General features: G+C 40.6%; 1 protein-coding gene across 1 annotated transcript in view; it reads left to right on the top strand.

Annotated features, from left to right (window-relative positions):
- The window catches only part of SLC16A10 (solute carrier family 16 member 10), a 149821-nt gene that overhangs the window by 76179 nt on the left and 58275 nt on the right, over nucleotides 1–15367 (top strand). Inside the window, exons 2-3 of the mRNA XM_066373469.1 lie at nucleotides 1814–1958; nucleotides 5972–6434. Coding sequence (XP_066229566.1) covers nucleotides 1814–1958; nucleotides 5972–6434 — 608 coding nt within the window. The remainder of the gene's footprint in view (nucleotides 1–1813; nucleotides 1959–5971; nucleotides 6435–15367) is intronic.

Raw genomic sequence — 15367 nt, 5'->3', positions numbered from 1 at the left:
TTACAGAGTTGGGGGATTTGGACCCAGATTCATGTGCCCTTAAGCCTCATTAGTTTATTATACTTTTAAAGATTTATAGATTTGATATCCTTTGAGATCACTCATTTCTTTGGCACAAAATTACAATTTTAACTCAGAATTTGTTTCTTTCTCTTTTTGGTTTCCTTTTGTTTTGGTTTTTACAGAATCAGGACAGGAAAGTATGACTTCTTATTCTTAATATTTTAATTATGAAAGATAACATACTTTTAGAAAGGAGATAAAATGTAGGTAGGTTTTGTAAATACTGTGAGTACCCAGTAACTATTATCCATGTCCACAAATAGCCTACCTGTGTATGACTTGATTCCCTTAGCACAAGAAGTAAGCCCAGGCTCTAGAAAATGTTCAGTTCTTAAGTACTAAGTCCAAATGGTAATAATTCTTTCTTTCTTTCTCCTGGTAGTTAACAACTATCCTTACTTCAGTGGTCATAGTTTCTTTGCAGTTTTACTTCTTAAGGCATGTATTCCTGCCTGACCAGACAGTGGCACAGTGGATAGAACAGAGGCCTGGGATGCTGAGGACCCAGGTTCAAAACCCTAAGGTCGGCCCTGGCCGGTTGGCTCAGTGGTAGAGCATCGGCCTGGCGTGCGGAGGTCCCGGGTTCGATTCCCGGCCAGGGCACACAGGAGAAGCGCCCATCTGCTTCTCCACCCCTCCCCCTCTCCTTCCTCTCTGTCTCTCTCTTCCCCTCCCGCAGCCCAGCCGAGGCTCCATTGGAGCAAGGATGGCCCGGGCGCTGGGGATGGCTCCTTGGCCTCTGCCCCAGGCGCTAGAGTGGCTCTGGTCGCAGCAGAGCAATGCCCCGGAGGGGCAGAGCATCACCCCTGGTGGGCAGAGCTTCGCCCCTGGTGGGTGTGCCGGGTGGATCCGGGTCAGGCGCATGCGGGAATCTGTCTCACTGTCTCTCCCCGTTTCCAGCTTCAGAAACAAACAAACAAACAAACAAACAAACCCTAAGGTCACTGGCTTGGAGACCAAGGTCACTGGCTGGAGCAAGGGGTCGCTTGTTCTGCTGTAGCCCCCCAGTATAGGAACATATGAGAAAGCAATCAATGAACCACTAAGGTGCTGCAACTAGAGTTGATGCTTTTCATATCTCTCCCTTCCTGTCTGCTTCTCTCTCTCACTCTCGCTCTCTCTCGCTTAATTTGAGTAGTACGAATGTTCATATATGTCCTCGTGCCTCCTGACCATCCAGAATATGATCGTACATGTGTAAGGCAACATTAAAAAAAGACAAATGTATGTTGTTCTTGTTTCCATAAATTGGTTATCAAACAAACATTTTAAGTTAATAAAACTGGAACTGGAACTAATTTCATTTTTTGGAAAAAAAACTCACTCCTGGGGATCAGTGAGCATGAAAAAAACCTCACTACTCAAAGGGTTAAAAAAAAATGGCATGCATTCCTAAATGTATCTCTTTTTTATTTTTAAATGAATTTCTTTTCATAGAGTAGAAGTTGCTTAAAACCATAGAAGTCAGGATAGAGATGAAAAGTGTTTGGGTCATAGAAGAATGTTTGATTTATTTAAGAATACAAACTTCAAGAATTTGATGAAACACAAACAATTGCTATGCTAAGGATTGGCCAGGCCATTGACCTATGATTCGTATTTGTTACTAATTTATTCCAACTTTCCCCCATTCATCGATCTGGATAATATCTTTTCTGCATTAACATTTTCCTAAATATGTATTATAGCTTGTGGCGTAAGTGCGCATGTAATTTACCATGTTGTAATGTCCCTGTTTTTCTCGTTACAGCGTGGGTCAGTTCTCTCAGCATGGGGATGATTTTCTTTTGCTGCCCAATAGTCAGCGTCTTCACAGACATATTTGGTTGTCGGAAAACAGCTGTTGTGGGTGCTGCTGTTGGATTCATTGGACTTATGTCCAGTTCTTTTGTGAGGTGAGGACTTGGTTTCTTTATGTTGCTTTTCAAGAAATCTTAGATACCATAAGGTTTTCCTTTCAGAAACTGTGCTGTTTACAAGGAAGAATCTTCCTTTCCACTGCTTAAACTATAAGCAGTTGACTTACACACTGTTGTCTATAGCAGCAAATCAGAGCTTGAGAAATTGACTGCATTTGTTTAGAGCGCCCAAGAGTTAAATGTCAGTTGGGATATATATGTTCCCTGGAGCAAGAAAAATGTTGCTCCTTTTGTTTTTTTCTGTTCACATAAAAATCCTAAATTAATTGGTAACAGTGAGTTGTCTAAAGCAATAACATTAAAGGTCAGCTCAGTCTGAGCCCAAAGGGAACAATAAGTGCTATGTTGAAGCAGTTGTTGATAGACTTGATATGAAATATTTTTATTAGTGAATCAAAACTTTGCTATTTATTTCAACCCAGGTAGAAAATTCCTTGTGTATTTTTTTAAAAAAAAAAACATGCTAAAATTTAAAAAAATCATAGCAAAACAAAGTGTTCAAATGCAGCTTAAAATAAAAAACGTCAATACTCTTTCCCTGTGTCTGTTAAAAGATGTGCACTAAAGAAGATATTACTATATGAAGCACTTCTCCTTCCAGTTCTAGTTCTACTAGTAAATCGCCTGGCATCGTCAGAACAATCCCTAGTTAGAGAAAGGGGGGTTTACTAGATTGTTCTGGCTAACAGGAGGTGATTAAGAAGAAAACCTTGTAAAATGATTTCCATCTTGTGTCTACTTTAGTGGTTTGTCTTCATTTCCTGCCTCTTTCCCTTCCCTAGCTATCTTCATGCACTAGTTGAAAAGCATTATTGAAGTCATTGGGGAAAAAACACACACATTTCTTGCCCTATTTTTTAAAAATTCTGGATTCAGTCAACAGAATCTTTAGTTTACTAATTTCACCCCTACCTACCCTTACCTACACCCCTTCCTCAACTCTAAACTGAGCCTCTTTCAAGTGCCTTTATGATTTTATTTCTTCTAAAATTGTCTTTTAAAGAAACAGAAACCAATTTTGTTTGAAATAAGATTATACTTGGGTAATTCTGTGCGATCAATTCCCTTTAGTTCTTTCTTTGGCACTGATATAGCATTGTGCTAGAATACCACCTCGTCAGACACCTGCTTTGGTCGGGAGGCTTCCAGGTTCCCATTGTCAGCACTGGTGGCCGTTCCCCTTGCTGAATGTGATAATAATCAGGCTTTGGTGAAGAAGAACCAGGAGGTAGAAAACCCATGGTATTTACTACCTCGTTTTGTAGACAAACACATATGTACAAACCTACTTACAGCAAACAGTTGTTTTTCAAACTTTTTTGATGATTGAGAAATAAAAATTATGAAATGTGTTTTATACTACAACTCGGTTTTCTCTCTTCTCTCCCTACCGGAAACAAAATGTTTTGAAACCATATTTACTTTACTACATGTAATGCTCTCATATTTTCTATTTAGTTTCACTATTTAACCCACTGATAAAAAGCAATCAGACTTTTAGAGCAATATATATAGCCAGGAGAAATGTGATATAAATTCCAAGTGTTGAACAAGGGACCCACTTTTCCTTTAGTTCAAGTTCTGCCTTCTTAGGCAAGCCTTCTCCAGCAATCTCAGGTTGTGTGAATGTCCCTTCTCTGAATCCTTATGACACACATGACTGGTATCTTACTGATACACACTGCGTGTATTCAGTTGTCAAACTTCAACAATTTGAACCATTTGTTACTGAGGTAGACATTTAGGAGTGAAAAGGGCTCAGCAGCAGTGAACTGCCATCTTAAAGCTTATATAATTTACTCTGTGGGAGAGATGAAGCTGATCTCACCTAGCACTAAGCATTTTAAAATGGCATGCAAATAGTGGATCAAGCCTTGACCTGGAGTGCTGAGGTCGCTGGTTCAGAACCCGGGGCTTGCCCAGTCAAGGCACATATGGGAGTTGATGCTTCCTGCTCCTCCCCCCTTCTGTTTCTCTCTCTCTCTCTCTCTCTCTCTCTCTCTCTCTCTCTCTGCTCTAAAAAATTAAATAAATAATTTAAAATGGCATGCAAAAGGATGTTTTCTGTTTATATTTGTGGCTCCCTGGTTTTCTAGCTGATAATTTTACAGTGCTATGGTATAACTGTATAGAAATTGATATTCATGATGCTACTGTGTTGTTGATACCATTTTTATTTTTTTTTATTTTTTTATTTTTCTGAAGTTGGAAACAGGGAGGCAGTCAGACAGACTCTGGCATGTGCCCGACTGGGATCCACCTGGCATGCCCACCAGGGGGCAATGCTCTGCCCATCTGGGGCGTTGCTCTGTTGCAACCAGAGCCATTCTAGCACCTGAGGCAGAAGCCATAGAGCCATCCTCAGTGCCCGGGCCAACTTTGCTCCAATGGAACCCTGGCTGCGGGAGGGGAAGAGAGAGACAGAGAGGAAGTAGAGGGGGAGGAGTGGAGAAGCACATGGGCGCTTCTCCTGTGTGCCCTGGCCGGGAATCGAACCCAGGACTCCTGCACGCCAGGCCGATGCTCTACCACTGAGCCAACCAGCCAGGGCTGATACCATTTTTAATATACACTTTGAAGAAGGCAGAGTAATGTATAATAGATTTTTCCGTTATAGTTAAATAAAAATAAAATTATAAATTAGTGCCTTAGGAAGTAAGTTGCAATTATCTGGAAAATGCTTTATGTGGAAAAACTGATGCAGAAATAAATGAAATAGTATTTGTATTTTGTCCTGTACTATATGGGGTAAATGTCTTATTTTACTAAGCCGACTATGAGTAGGGCATAACCACATTTTAAATATTTTTTTCACCAAGTACCTAGAACATAACAGCTGCTGAATATATGTTTATTGAATAAAGGGTGGAGATTCAGTAATGGGAGATCAGAGCGAGTCAAGTTAATCAGGGAGTGACTTTTGAGCCTGATTGAAAGATGCTGCTAGCTGTGGATTAATAGAGGGGAAAGGCCACCTGAGAGGGTTGCATGCATGCTTTAATCTTTATCAGATTCTAGAGTTCTTTGTGATTATCTCAGCATATTGCTGGACTACTGTTATTGTCCAAAATTTAATTATTAACCAACTTTATATTTGTGTCTAATAAATAGTTTCCCTTTACTACTTGATAATTAGCCTTTTGAATTGGACATTTCAAAGAAAAAAACTTGAGCACTTTTACTCCTTACATTAATTGTTTCAAAGAATGTAGTGATATGATCCTTTATTTTCATAAGAAATGTATAATTACGTTACTTGGTTAAACTATAAAATTCTTAATCCTTTATTATTATTTTTTGAGATGTACATGGCCTTAAAGCTTCCAGTCTAGGATCACCAATGAACAGGCTCTGTTTAGACTTCCTGCTGTCAGAAGATGGTTTCTTGTTGTCTTGCACAATACTGAGAACTGTGCAATACAGGGCAAAGGTTGGTCTGTAGCCCTTAGACCAGCAAAAATGAGATGCAACTGCTGTTCTGTACAAACCTGCTGACATGACCTTGGGGAGAAATATAGAATGTAGCTTTTTCTTTGAATAGATTGCTTAGTAAGTGCCTGGGAAAACTCCATGAAATAATGAGTTTTCATAGTTAAATTATAATTTTTTTTAACTTTTTTTGAGATTAAGTTTTTTGTTTGTTAGTTTAAGCACTGTGCTGTATGAGCTGTGGAGAGCACAACAGATTTACCCAGCACTGCGTGCTTTACTGGGAACCCATGGAAACAGAAGGAGGAACAAAGTCACTGATCATGATAACGGTCATTTTTCACATAATTGAGGCTTTTGAATTAACCATTCAGATTAGATAAAAATATTTTAGTGCTGCATTCTTGGTTTATTACGTTTCTCACCTGTGTTTAATTAAATTTTATTTGTAGAAAATACACTGATTAACTAAAGCCCCACTTATATGCGATAGTTTTATTCTACGAAGCACATGATAAAAATAATGAAAGCTGCTTTCCATCTTTTTCATCTTTACACAGTTCCATCGAACCTCTGTACCTTACGTATGGAATCATATTTGCCTGTGGCTGCTCCTTTGCATACCAGCCTTCATTGGTCATTTTGGGACACTATTTCAAGAAGCGCCTTGGACTGGTAAATGGCATTGTCACCGCTGGCAGCAGTATCTTCACAGTTTTGCTGCCTTTCCTTTTAAGATTTCTGACCGACAATGTGGGCCTCCTTCACACACTGAGGGTCCTCTGCATCTTCATGTTTGTTCTCTTTCTGGCTGGCTTCACTTACCGACCTCTTGCTTCCAGTGTCAGAGATAAAGAGAGCGGAATCAAAGGAGGCAACAGAGTCTCCCTCTTTTCCAGGAGAAAGTTCAGTCCTCCAAAAAAAATTTTCAATTTTGCCATCTTCAAAGTGACAGCTTATGCAGTGTGGGCAGTTGGAATACCAGTTGCACTTTTTGGATACTTTGTGCCTTATGTTCACTTGGTGAGTATGCTTCCTTGGTTTTGCTTGTAACAAAGATATTATTCTTTCATACTGGAAAACGTCTTAGAAGAGCAAGATAGATCAGGTGTTTGGCCTTAAATGTTATGCTGATTGCAATTCAGGAACTCCTGAATTTCAAGGTCTTTTAAGACAGGGTCAACACAGCCATCAGATCATTAAACAGAAGAAATGTTTAATGGTGTGCTTTGGTATTTTAAAAATCACCAAACCTAAACAAAGACAACTTAAAGACAGGAACAAATGACATCAATATGAAAAACTTTATAGGTCACTGTTGCTTCAGATGGCTTACAGATCATAGTTAGGGATAAAAATGGTGTAATGATTTTCCAACATCAATAAATTCTTTTTCAATAGATGGGTGCAGAAATTAGGTAAATAGTAAAAGCCAGTGGCCTTGACACAAAGAAGCATTACATTCATTTGTGAGATAATTCTGGGGAAACGGGAATTCTGTTCAACAGATTATTTGAGAAATGTTAGTAAGTTCCCAATGAGGGGAGAGGGAAGGGTTTCATAGGAAATTAAGATTTCAGGTGCATAAGCAATTAAATTGCTTATATCAGTGTCAAAGGAAAATTCAGCTTCTTTATATTGAACCAATAATAAGCACTGTCTAAAATATTTGCCTCTGGCAGAATTTGCTCAAAATTGCATAATATGTCTTTTTCTTTTTTCTTAACTGTTGTGGCTGAAAATGTATATATTTATAGTTCAACATAGCTGATAAACAAAAATGATACTAGGATAAATTTCTCTTTTTTATTATACTATGTATGTGAACCCATATCTTTTGTAGCTTTTAGTATACTTTTGGATGCTCATGCAATTTTTCTTGAGTTAAAAGTTTTAGTGAAAGTTCATAGCACAGTTAAAAAAAATGACTGGACTCAAGGGGTCAGCTGGTAAACTACATCCTCAGCACTGTGGGTTCCTGTGCCCACTTCATTGAGGAATTAGGTTAAGAAAACATGAAGAGAGATGCCCTGGATCTAAGAGTAATTTTGATTTCTCAATTCTCCTTATTCTCTTTTTGTCAGAGGTGTTAGGGAAGCATCTGGGATGACCAATGGGGAGAAAAGAAGGACTAGTTTTTAGTACTCTGAGCCACTTGGTATTTTGAAACTGAGGTACTAGGTAAAATGACCTAGTATGTGGCCATATCTTTTTTTTTTTTTCTTCAGGAGAGAGAGATAGGCAGGAAGGGAGAGAGATGAGAAGCATCAACTTGTAGTTGCATCACTTTAGTTGTTTATTGAGTGTTTCTCATACATGCCCTGACTGGGGAGCTCCTGCTGAGCCATTGACCCCTTACTCAAACTAGTGCTACCTTGAGCTTCAAGACAATGACTTTTGAGTTCAAGCCAGTGACCAGGGGATCATGTCTATGATCCTACACTCAAGCTGGACGGGCTCACCCTCAAGCTGGTGATCTCAGGGTTTCAGCCTGGGTCCTCAGCGCCCCAGGTCAACACTCTATCCACTGTGCCATCACCAGTTAGGCATGTGGCTACATTTTGATCTAATGATTCACGTCACACATTTTTGAAAGGCATATCTGAACCATTGGAAACTATTTTTTGTTGGACTATAGATCCATTATGGCAGGATTAATTTCACCAACTACTTCTTTCATAGCTTCTGTAGTTAGTTATTTGTATGCCTTTTTCAAAGATGAGTAGATTTTAAGAAAAATTCTCTTTGGTACAAGGTGAACACACCCAGAGAAATCAGTCTCTCACCTTTGCTAATACCAAACATTTACCCAAGGACAAGTAGTAGCTGATGGTCAAGTTATTTCTGGTAATGTATTTATAATTTGTAAAATAATTTAACATATCTTCATTTGACCCTCACAATAAATCTGTGAAGTAGGCAAAATAATAATCAGATTATGTTTTACAGACAGAAAACAGATCCATAATTAACAAAGATGTTAAGTGACTTCCCAAGAGTAAGTGAGAGCAGGGGTTGGTTCCCTTCCACTGTGCTTACGTGGTGTTAGTTCCCTTCCACTGTGCTTACCTGGGGTTGGTTCCCTTCCACTGTGCTTACGTGGTGTTAGTTCCCTTCCACTGTGCTTACCTGGGGTTGGTTCCCTTCCACTGTGCTTACCTGGGGTTGGTTCCCTTCCACTGTGCTTACCTGGGGTTGGTTCCCTTCCACTGTGCTTCCCTGGGGTTGGTTCCCTTCCACTGTGCTTCCCTGGGGTTGGTTCCCTTCCACTGTGCTTACCTGGGGTTGGTTCCCTTCCACTGTGCTTACCTGGGGTTGGTTCCCTTCCACTGTGCTTCCCTGGGGTTGGTTCCCTTCCACTGTGCTTCCCTGGGGTTGGTTCCCTTCCACTGTGCTTCCCTGGGGTTGGTTCCCTTCCACTGTGCTTACCTGGGGTTGGTTCCCTTCCACTGTGCTTACGTGGTGTTAGTTCCCTTCCACTGTGCTTACCTGGGGTTGGTTCCCTTCCACTGTGCTTACGTGGTGTTAGTTCCCTTCCACTGTGCTTACCTGGGGTTGGTTCCCTTCCACTGTGCTTACCTGGGGTTGGTTCCCTTCCACTGTGCTTCCCTGGGGTTGGTTCCCTTCCACTGTGCTTCCCTGGGGTTGGTTCCCTTCCACTGTGCTTACCTGGTGGCAGATCTAGTACAGCCTTTCCTCGGAGCTTGTCGGGCCACTTCCTTGGATATTCAGCCAGATATGTCCATCTTATTGGGGGAAGATGAGTATGCCTAAGAAAATTCAATAAATATGGTCCATTTTTTAATGGTCTTTTTCTTAAAGTAAATCAAATTTCTTAGTGGGTGATGAGTTAGTGTTATAGATACTGTCATTATCAGGAGGCTATAAATCAGGTAGTACACAGAACAACAAGGTCTCTGTTAACTCTCATAAGAAACCAGGCCTTTAATCCTGCTTTTCCTCGTTTGGGCATGTTTTCTTAGAAAGGGTGCTGAGAGTTGGGATTTTCTCTTTGTCAAACTTAAGGGACTGAAAGCCACGTTGGAGAGGAAGCACCAGACAGTTAAGTGCCAAGTAACATTTTTTAATCTCGTGTCTGATGGGTGCATTGAGCTTGTCACTGTGTTGTAACTGAAGGTTTGGATTAAGGACACTTAGTCCAGAAGTCATGGAATGGGACACCACTTTCCTCCTCAGAGGGGAAAAAAGTGTCTCAAATTTTTCCAAAGACTAGTAGATGATGTACAATTCATATTAAGCCCTTTATTGGTGTTAAAGGGCATAGCCATGTAAGCATAAGAACCTGTCCTGGAGGAACATAAAATCTGGTAATGTAATAAAAACTATTATAGTTTGTAAAGGGCTTTAACATACATGATCTTATTTAAAAACAATGCACTAGCTGTGATGTATCATCCTCATTTCATGGACAAGAAGACTGAAGCACTGAGAGATTTAAACGTTTGCCCAGGATCCAGAGATAGTGACGGCTAATTAGTGTAGTACTTTATGCAAGAGGCAGTGTTGTATGGTGGGTATTGGAAAAGGCTCTGAAATAAGACAAATTTGGATTTCAATCCTGAGTAATTTCTGTGAGCATTAGTTTCACCTATAAAATAGGGATAAACCTAATTTTGCAAAGTTGTAAGAATTAGAGAAAACGTGTAAAGCATCTATTCAGTTCTGGTATGAAAATGAGAGTTATTTTAAGACAATGTGATTGCTGGTTGAATAGTTTTAGGAGTTGAGAGGACTGTAGAGTCAAAGCAAAAAGATGCTATCCATTTGGAAAAGTGGTTAGTAAAAACTTCACAGGATTAGAATCAGACCTTGAGCGTGAGATTTGGTGTTAAAACCAGATCGTTAATCAACTAGGGAAATAATTCATCTATCTAGGTCTTCTTTATTTATTTCCTTTTTTTTTAGTTTCTTGGGGTGATACTGGTTAACAAAAATATATATAGGTTTGAGGTGCACAACTCTACAGCACATCATCTGTACACTTTATTGTGTCTTCACCACTCCAAGTCAAGTCTCTGTTCATCATATCTAGGTCTTTAAAAATTCTAAGACCTTGTTTATTAGATTATGCACTATGATTTGAGAGGGAATGTGTATGCTTTATAGCAATCTTGCTTGCAAATCAAGGTTGGAGGTTTTTTTCTTGTAGTAGTTCACTTTTAAAATGAGGAATCATATTGCTCCTTGGAAACTGTCAGATTATCTTTTCTAGGCTTACCCACTTGTAATCTCCATTGTAAGGGTACAAGTCTTACAGATCAATTTAGCTGAGACCTGAATTTCTAAATAACCATTTCTAGTAGCAGCTGCTTTAGTTTTTATGAGGTGCCCTTGTTGCCTGAGAGTTTTGTTTTGTTTTCTGGGTTAAGGTTTTTGTTTTTTGTTTTTTTTAGGTGAGAGGAGGGGAGATAGGAAACAGACTCCTGCATGTGCCCCAACTTGGATCCACTTGGTAACCCTGTTTGGGGCTGATGCTGGAGCACCAGACTATTTTTAGCACCTGGCTCAGACCACCTGAGCTATTCCAATGCCTGGGACCATGCTCAAACCTATCGAGCCACTGGCTATAGGAGGGGAAAGGGGGAGAACAGGGAGGGGAGGGGAAGAGAAGCAGATGGTCACTTCTCCTGAGCGCCCTGACCAGGAATCGAACCTGGGACGTCCATACACTGGGCTGGCACTCTATCCACTAAGCCACCAGCCAGGGCCTGGGCTAAGTTTTTATGGCTCCTTCTTATCCAGTTTCTCTTCATTAGCTTCCAGAAGCATATACTCTCAGTTTTCCTCCTACTTTTTATCGTTCCTTCTTAGTTTCTTGGCTGGTTTCTTCTTTTTCACCCTGATTCCTGAATATCAGCTTGCCCCTTGATCTTTTTATTCCACTGGTGGTTTCATATAGCAGTTAATTTCCTCACCATTTTAATCTTTAAAATTCTCTGCTGTGATGCCATCATGATTTTTCACATTTTGTGCTTGGAGGACATTATGGTATTCATAGTCATTAAACACTTTTAACAAATAAGCTCAAACTCAACAAACCTCAGAATAATTGAAATAACACTAATGCCATCTGTTGATGGAGGAAAGAGTTGATGTGTTTTGCTTTGAACCACAGCTTTATATGCATGTGTTGAAATTATAACCTGATAAATAGAAGAAATTTCTGTATCTCTGTCGTAAGTATAAAGAAGGAGGGAATAGGAAGTCTTGGTGGCCATCCTCATTAGCAAGGAAAGATAGACAATTGGTGTTCACCCTACTGTGTAGGAACTGAAAATCTCAAAGAGCCTTAGGTGGTGTGTAAGAATAGGATGAGGATGCAAGAGCCATTGGCCAACCACAAGTCTAAATAGCTTTGGTAGAGCACTGACCACAAGCAGTGACAATGATGAGATAACTTTTCTGAGTGGTTTCTCAGGCTCAATCCTCAATATGAGGGTGGTAGGTGATAAATTAGTTTTGATTGCTTCAAATCTCTCCACTTCTACTCAGCTTTGGAAACAGCTATTTAGTACTTGTATTCTTTGACTCTATAACAGTATCATAGTTGGGAAGCTCTAGTGTTTAGGTTTTTTTTTTTTTTTTTTTTTTTTTTACAGAGACAGAGAGTCAGAGAGAGGGATAGACAGGGACAGACAGACAGGAATGGAGAGATGAGAAGCATCAATCATTAGTTTTTCATTGCACATTACGACACCTTAGTTGTTCATTGATTGCTTTCTCATATGTGCCTTGACCGTGGGGCTACAGCAGATGGAGTAACCCCTTGCTTGAGCCAGCGTCCTTGGGTCCAAGCTTGTGAGCTTTGCTCAAACCAGATGAGCCCGCGTTCAAGCTGGTGACCTCAGGGTCTTGAACCTGGGTCCTCTGCATCCCAGTCTGACACTCTATCCACTGCGCCACCACCTGGTCAGGCTAGTGTTTAGGTTTTAAATCCACATAGTTCTCTCTCAGAAGATAACTGACTCATGTTGAAATCTGCAGTATAGGTATATTAAGCCTGTTTTAAAAAAAACTTCATAAGATATGTGTCAGTTTTATAGCAGACAGTAATCTACTCTTCTCAAAAGAAACTTTGACCTAATAAAAGGATCTTACTTGCCTGATGTTATGATTAAAGACACAATCATTTGCCTGCTGACAGGACTATAAAGTAGACATCAAGACCAGTTGTAACCGGGAACAAACAAGTTGTATTTTTTAATTAGAAATGAAAACTTGAAACAAACAAGCCAATAAGTTTGGCATGTAATGCCTCAAGAGATATTTAATAGCTTTGATTAATGCCAAATGCTCTCATGGGTCAATAACGGAATGTAGCTATTAGACCCCACTAGCTAGGGCATCTCTGTTCATGTTGTGCTCCAAGCAGGAATAATGCTCCAATTCCAGAGCTCAAGGGCAAAATGGGAGTAGCGTGCAAGCTTTTAACTCTTTGTGGCTTCCACAGAGAGATTAAGGTTACTTTTATCAAGACTGTATCGGCCCTGGCCAGTTGGCTCAGTGGTAGAGCGTCGGCCTGGCGTGCAGGAGTCCCGGGTTCGATTCCCGGCCAGGACACACAGGAGAAGCGTCCATCTCTTTCTCCACCCCTCCCCCTCTCCTTTCTCTCTTATCTCTCTCTTCCCCTCCCGCAGCCAAGGCTCCATTGGAGCAAAGCTGGCCTCTGCCTCAGGCGCTAGAATGGCTCTGGTTTCAACAGAGCGACACCCCAGAGGGGCAGAGCATCGCCCCCTGGTGGGTATGCCAGGTAGATCCCTGTCAGACGCATGCGGCATACGGGAGTCTATCTGACTGCCTCCCCGTTTCCAACTTCAGAAAAATACAAAACAAAACAAAGACTGTATCATGTGTCAAGCAGTTTTACAAAAATTTCACAAGGTTGAGTATAATAAGTAAATACATACTTAGATCTAGAAATGACTCTGCTAAGCTATGCTTATTCAAGGTCACTCACTGAGTAATGTTGAGAGTTGGGATTTGAACACAGGTCCCAGACTATAAGTCTCATGCTCTTTTTATGAAAAAGTGTGCTGTTTCTTCATTGGGTCAGAAGTGGAATGCTGCCTGTTATGAGCTACTCTGGACCTGGACCAGAGTTTTCATTGCCTTGCAAGTTTTCCTTTTATTCTCAGGGGCTCTCTGGGAAATCTCCAAGTTAGTTTGGAGTTTAAAAAGAGTTATTTTAGAATTTGATTTTTGGAAGTTTGTCAAAAATACCAAAAGGTTTGGACACTTTACTAAATAAATAAGGATCACAGATTATTATGAAACAATATTATATATTTTACCAGAGGGATAATAAAAGATTACAAAGACAAAATTTAGAAAGTTAGCTCTTACCATTGAGAAGATCCAGTTTTCTTAAGTAATCAAAGACCTGATTAAGACAATATGAAACACAGAAAGTTATTTTGAGGAAATAAAGAATTTTACTTTCACAAATTTTTTCTCAAAAAGCAAAAGCTTTAGCAAATAAAATTAAGTTTTAGTTTTATATAAATATACCATTGATATTAAAGGTTAATTTTAAAAACCCTAATAATAATAATTCCGTTTTTAGCTTGCTTAATAACAAGGTAAAATTCTCTTTCTCTCTTCAACTTTTTGTATATAGTTAGCTTATCTTTTGTAACCAGAAATTCTAGTTTAGTTGGGGTTTTTTTATTGATTTTTAGAGAGAGAGAGAGAGAGAGAGAAGGGCGGAGGAGCAGGAAGCATCAACTCCCATATGTGCCTTGATCAGGCAAGCCCAAGGTTTCGAACCGGTGACCTCAGTGTTCCAGGTCGACGCTCTATCCCACTGCGCCACCACAGGTCAGGCAGAAATTCTAGTTTAGACAAAATGATTCTCATTTCTCTTAACAATGCATCTTCATTTCTCATACCTTTTTGTAGCTAAAAACACATCCTACTTTCCTTGTGGTCTGCAAGACTAGGAGGCTTGGCTTTGGGTGAAACTGTTTGCAAATTCAGTTGGCTCCAGGCAGTGGGTGTGTGGCAAGATTTTTTTTTTTTAAGTGAGAGAAGGAGTGATAGACTCCACCTGTGCCCTGACCCACCTGCAAACCCCATCTGGGGCCTTACCTGTGGTGGCGCAGTGGATAAAGCGTCAACCTGGAAACGCTGAGGTTGCCGGTTCAAAACCCTGGGCTTGGCTGGTCAGGGCATATATGGGAGTTGATGTTTCCTGCTCCTCCCCCCTTCTCTCTCCCCTCTCTATAATGAATAAATAAAATCTTAAAAAAAAAAAAAAACCCATCTGGGGCCTACCTATCCTCAACGGCTGGGGCTGACACTCAAAACCAATCTGAGCCACAAACTGCAAGAGGGGAAGAGAGAGAGATGGAAGAGAGGCAGATGGTCACTTCTCATGTGTGCCCTGACTAGGGATTGAACCCAGAACATCTGCATGCCGGGCTGACACTGTCCACTGACTCAACTGTCCAGGACCCGCAAGAATTTTCTTTCTTTCTTTTTTTTTTTTTTGAAGTGAGAAGCAGGGAGGCAGAGAGACCAACTCCTGGCGTGCACCTGACCTGGATCCACCTGGCAAGCCCACTAGGGGGCAATGCTCTGCCCATCTTGGGTGTTGCAACCAGAGCCATTCTAGCACCTGAGGCAGAGGCCATGGAGCCATCCTCAGCACCCAGCACCCGGACCAATTTTGCTCCAATGGAGCCTTGGCTGTGGGAGGGGAAGAGATAGATAAGAGAAAGGAGGAGGGGAAGGGTGGAGAAGCAGATGGGCACTTCTCCTGTGTGCCCTGACTAGGGATTGAACCCAGGATATCTACACGCCAGGCTGATGCTCTTCCACTGAGCCAACCGGCCAGGGCCACCTGCAAGAATTTTTAAAACAGTCAGGTATTTCATGTTTAGTCAGGTATTTCAAGTGAAAAAAATGACAACAGCCAACACAACAATAGCCAGTCT

The sequence above is a fragment of the Saccopteryx leptura genome, chromosome 3 (assembly GCF_036850995.1).
Source record: "Saccopteryx leptura isolate mSacLep1 chromosome 3, mSacLep1_pri_phased_curated, whole genome shotgun sequence".
Taxonomy (NCBI): Eukaryota; Metazoa; Chordata; class Mammalia; order Chiroptera; family Emballonuridae; genus Saccopteryx; species Saccopteryx leptura.
Note: the sequence above shows the minus strand (reverse complement) of the source record. Positions and strands in the feature narration are given on the sequence as shown.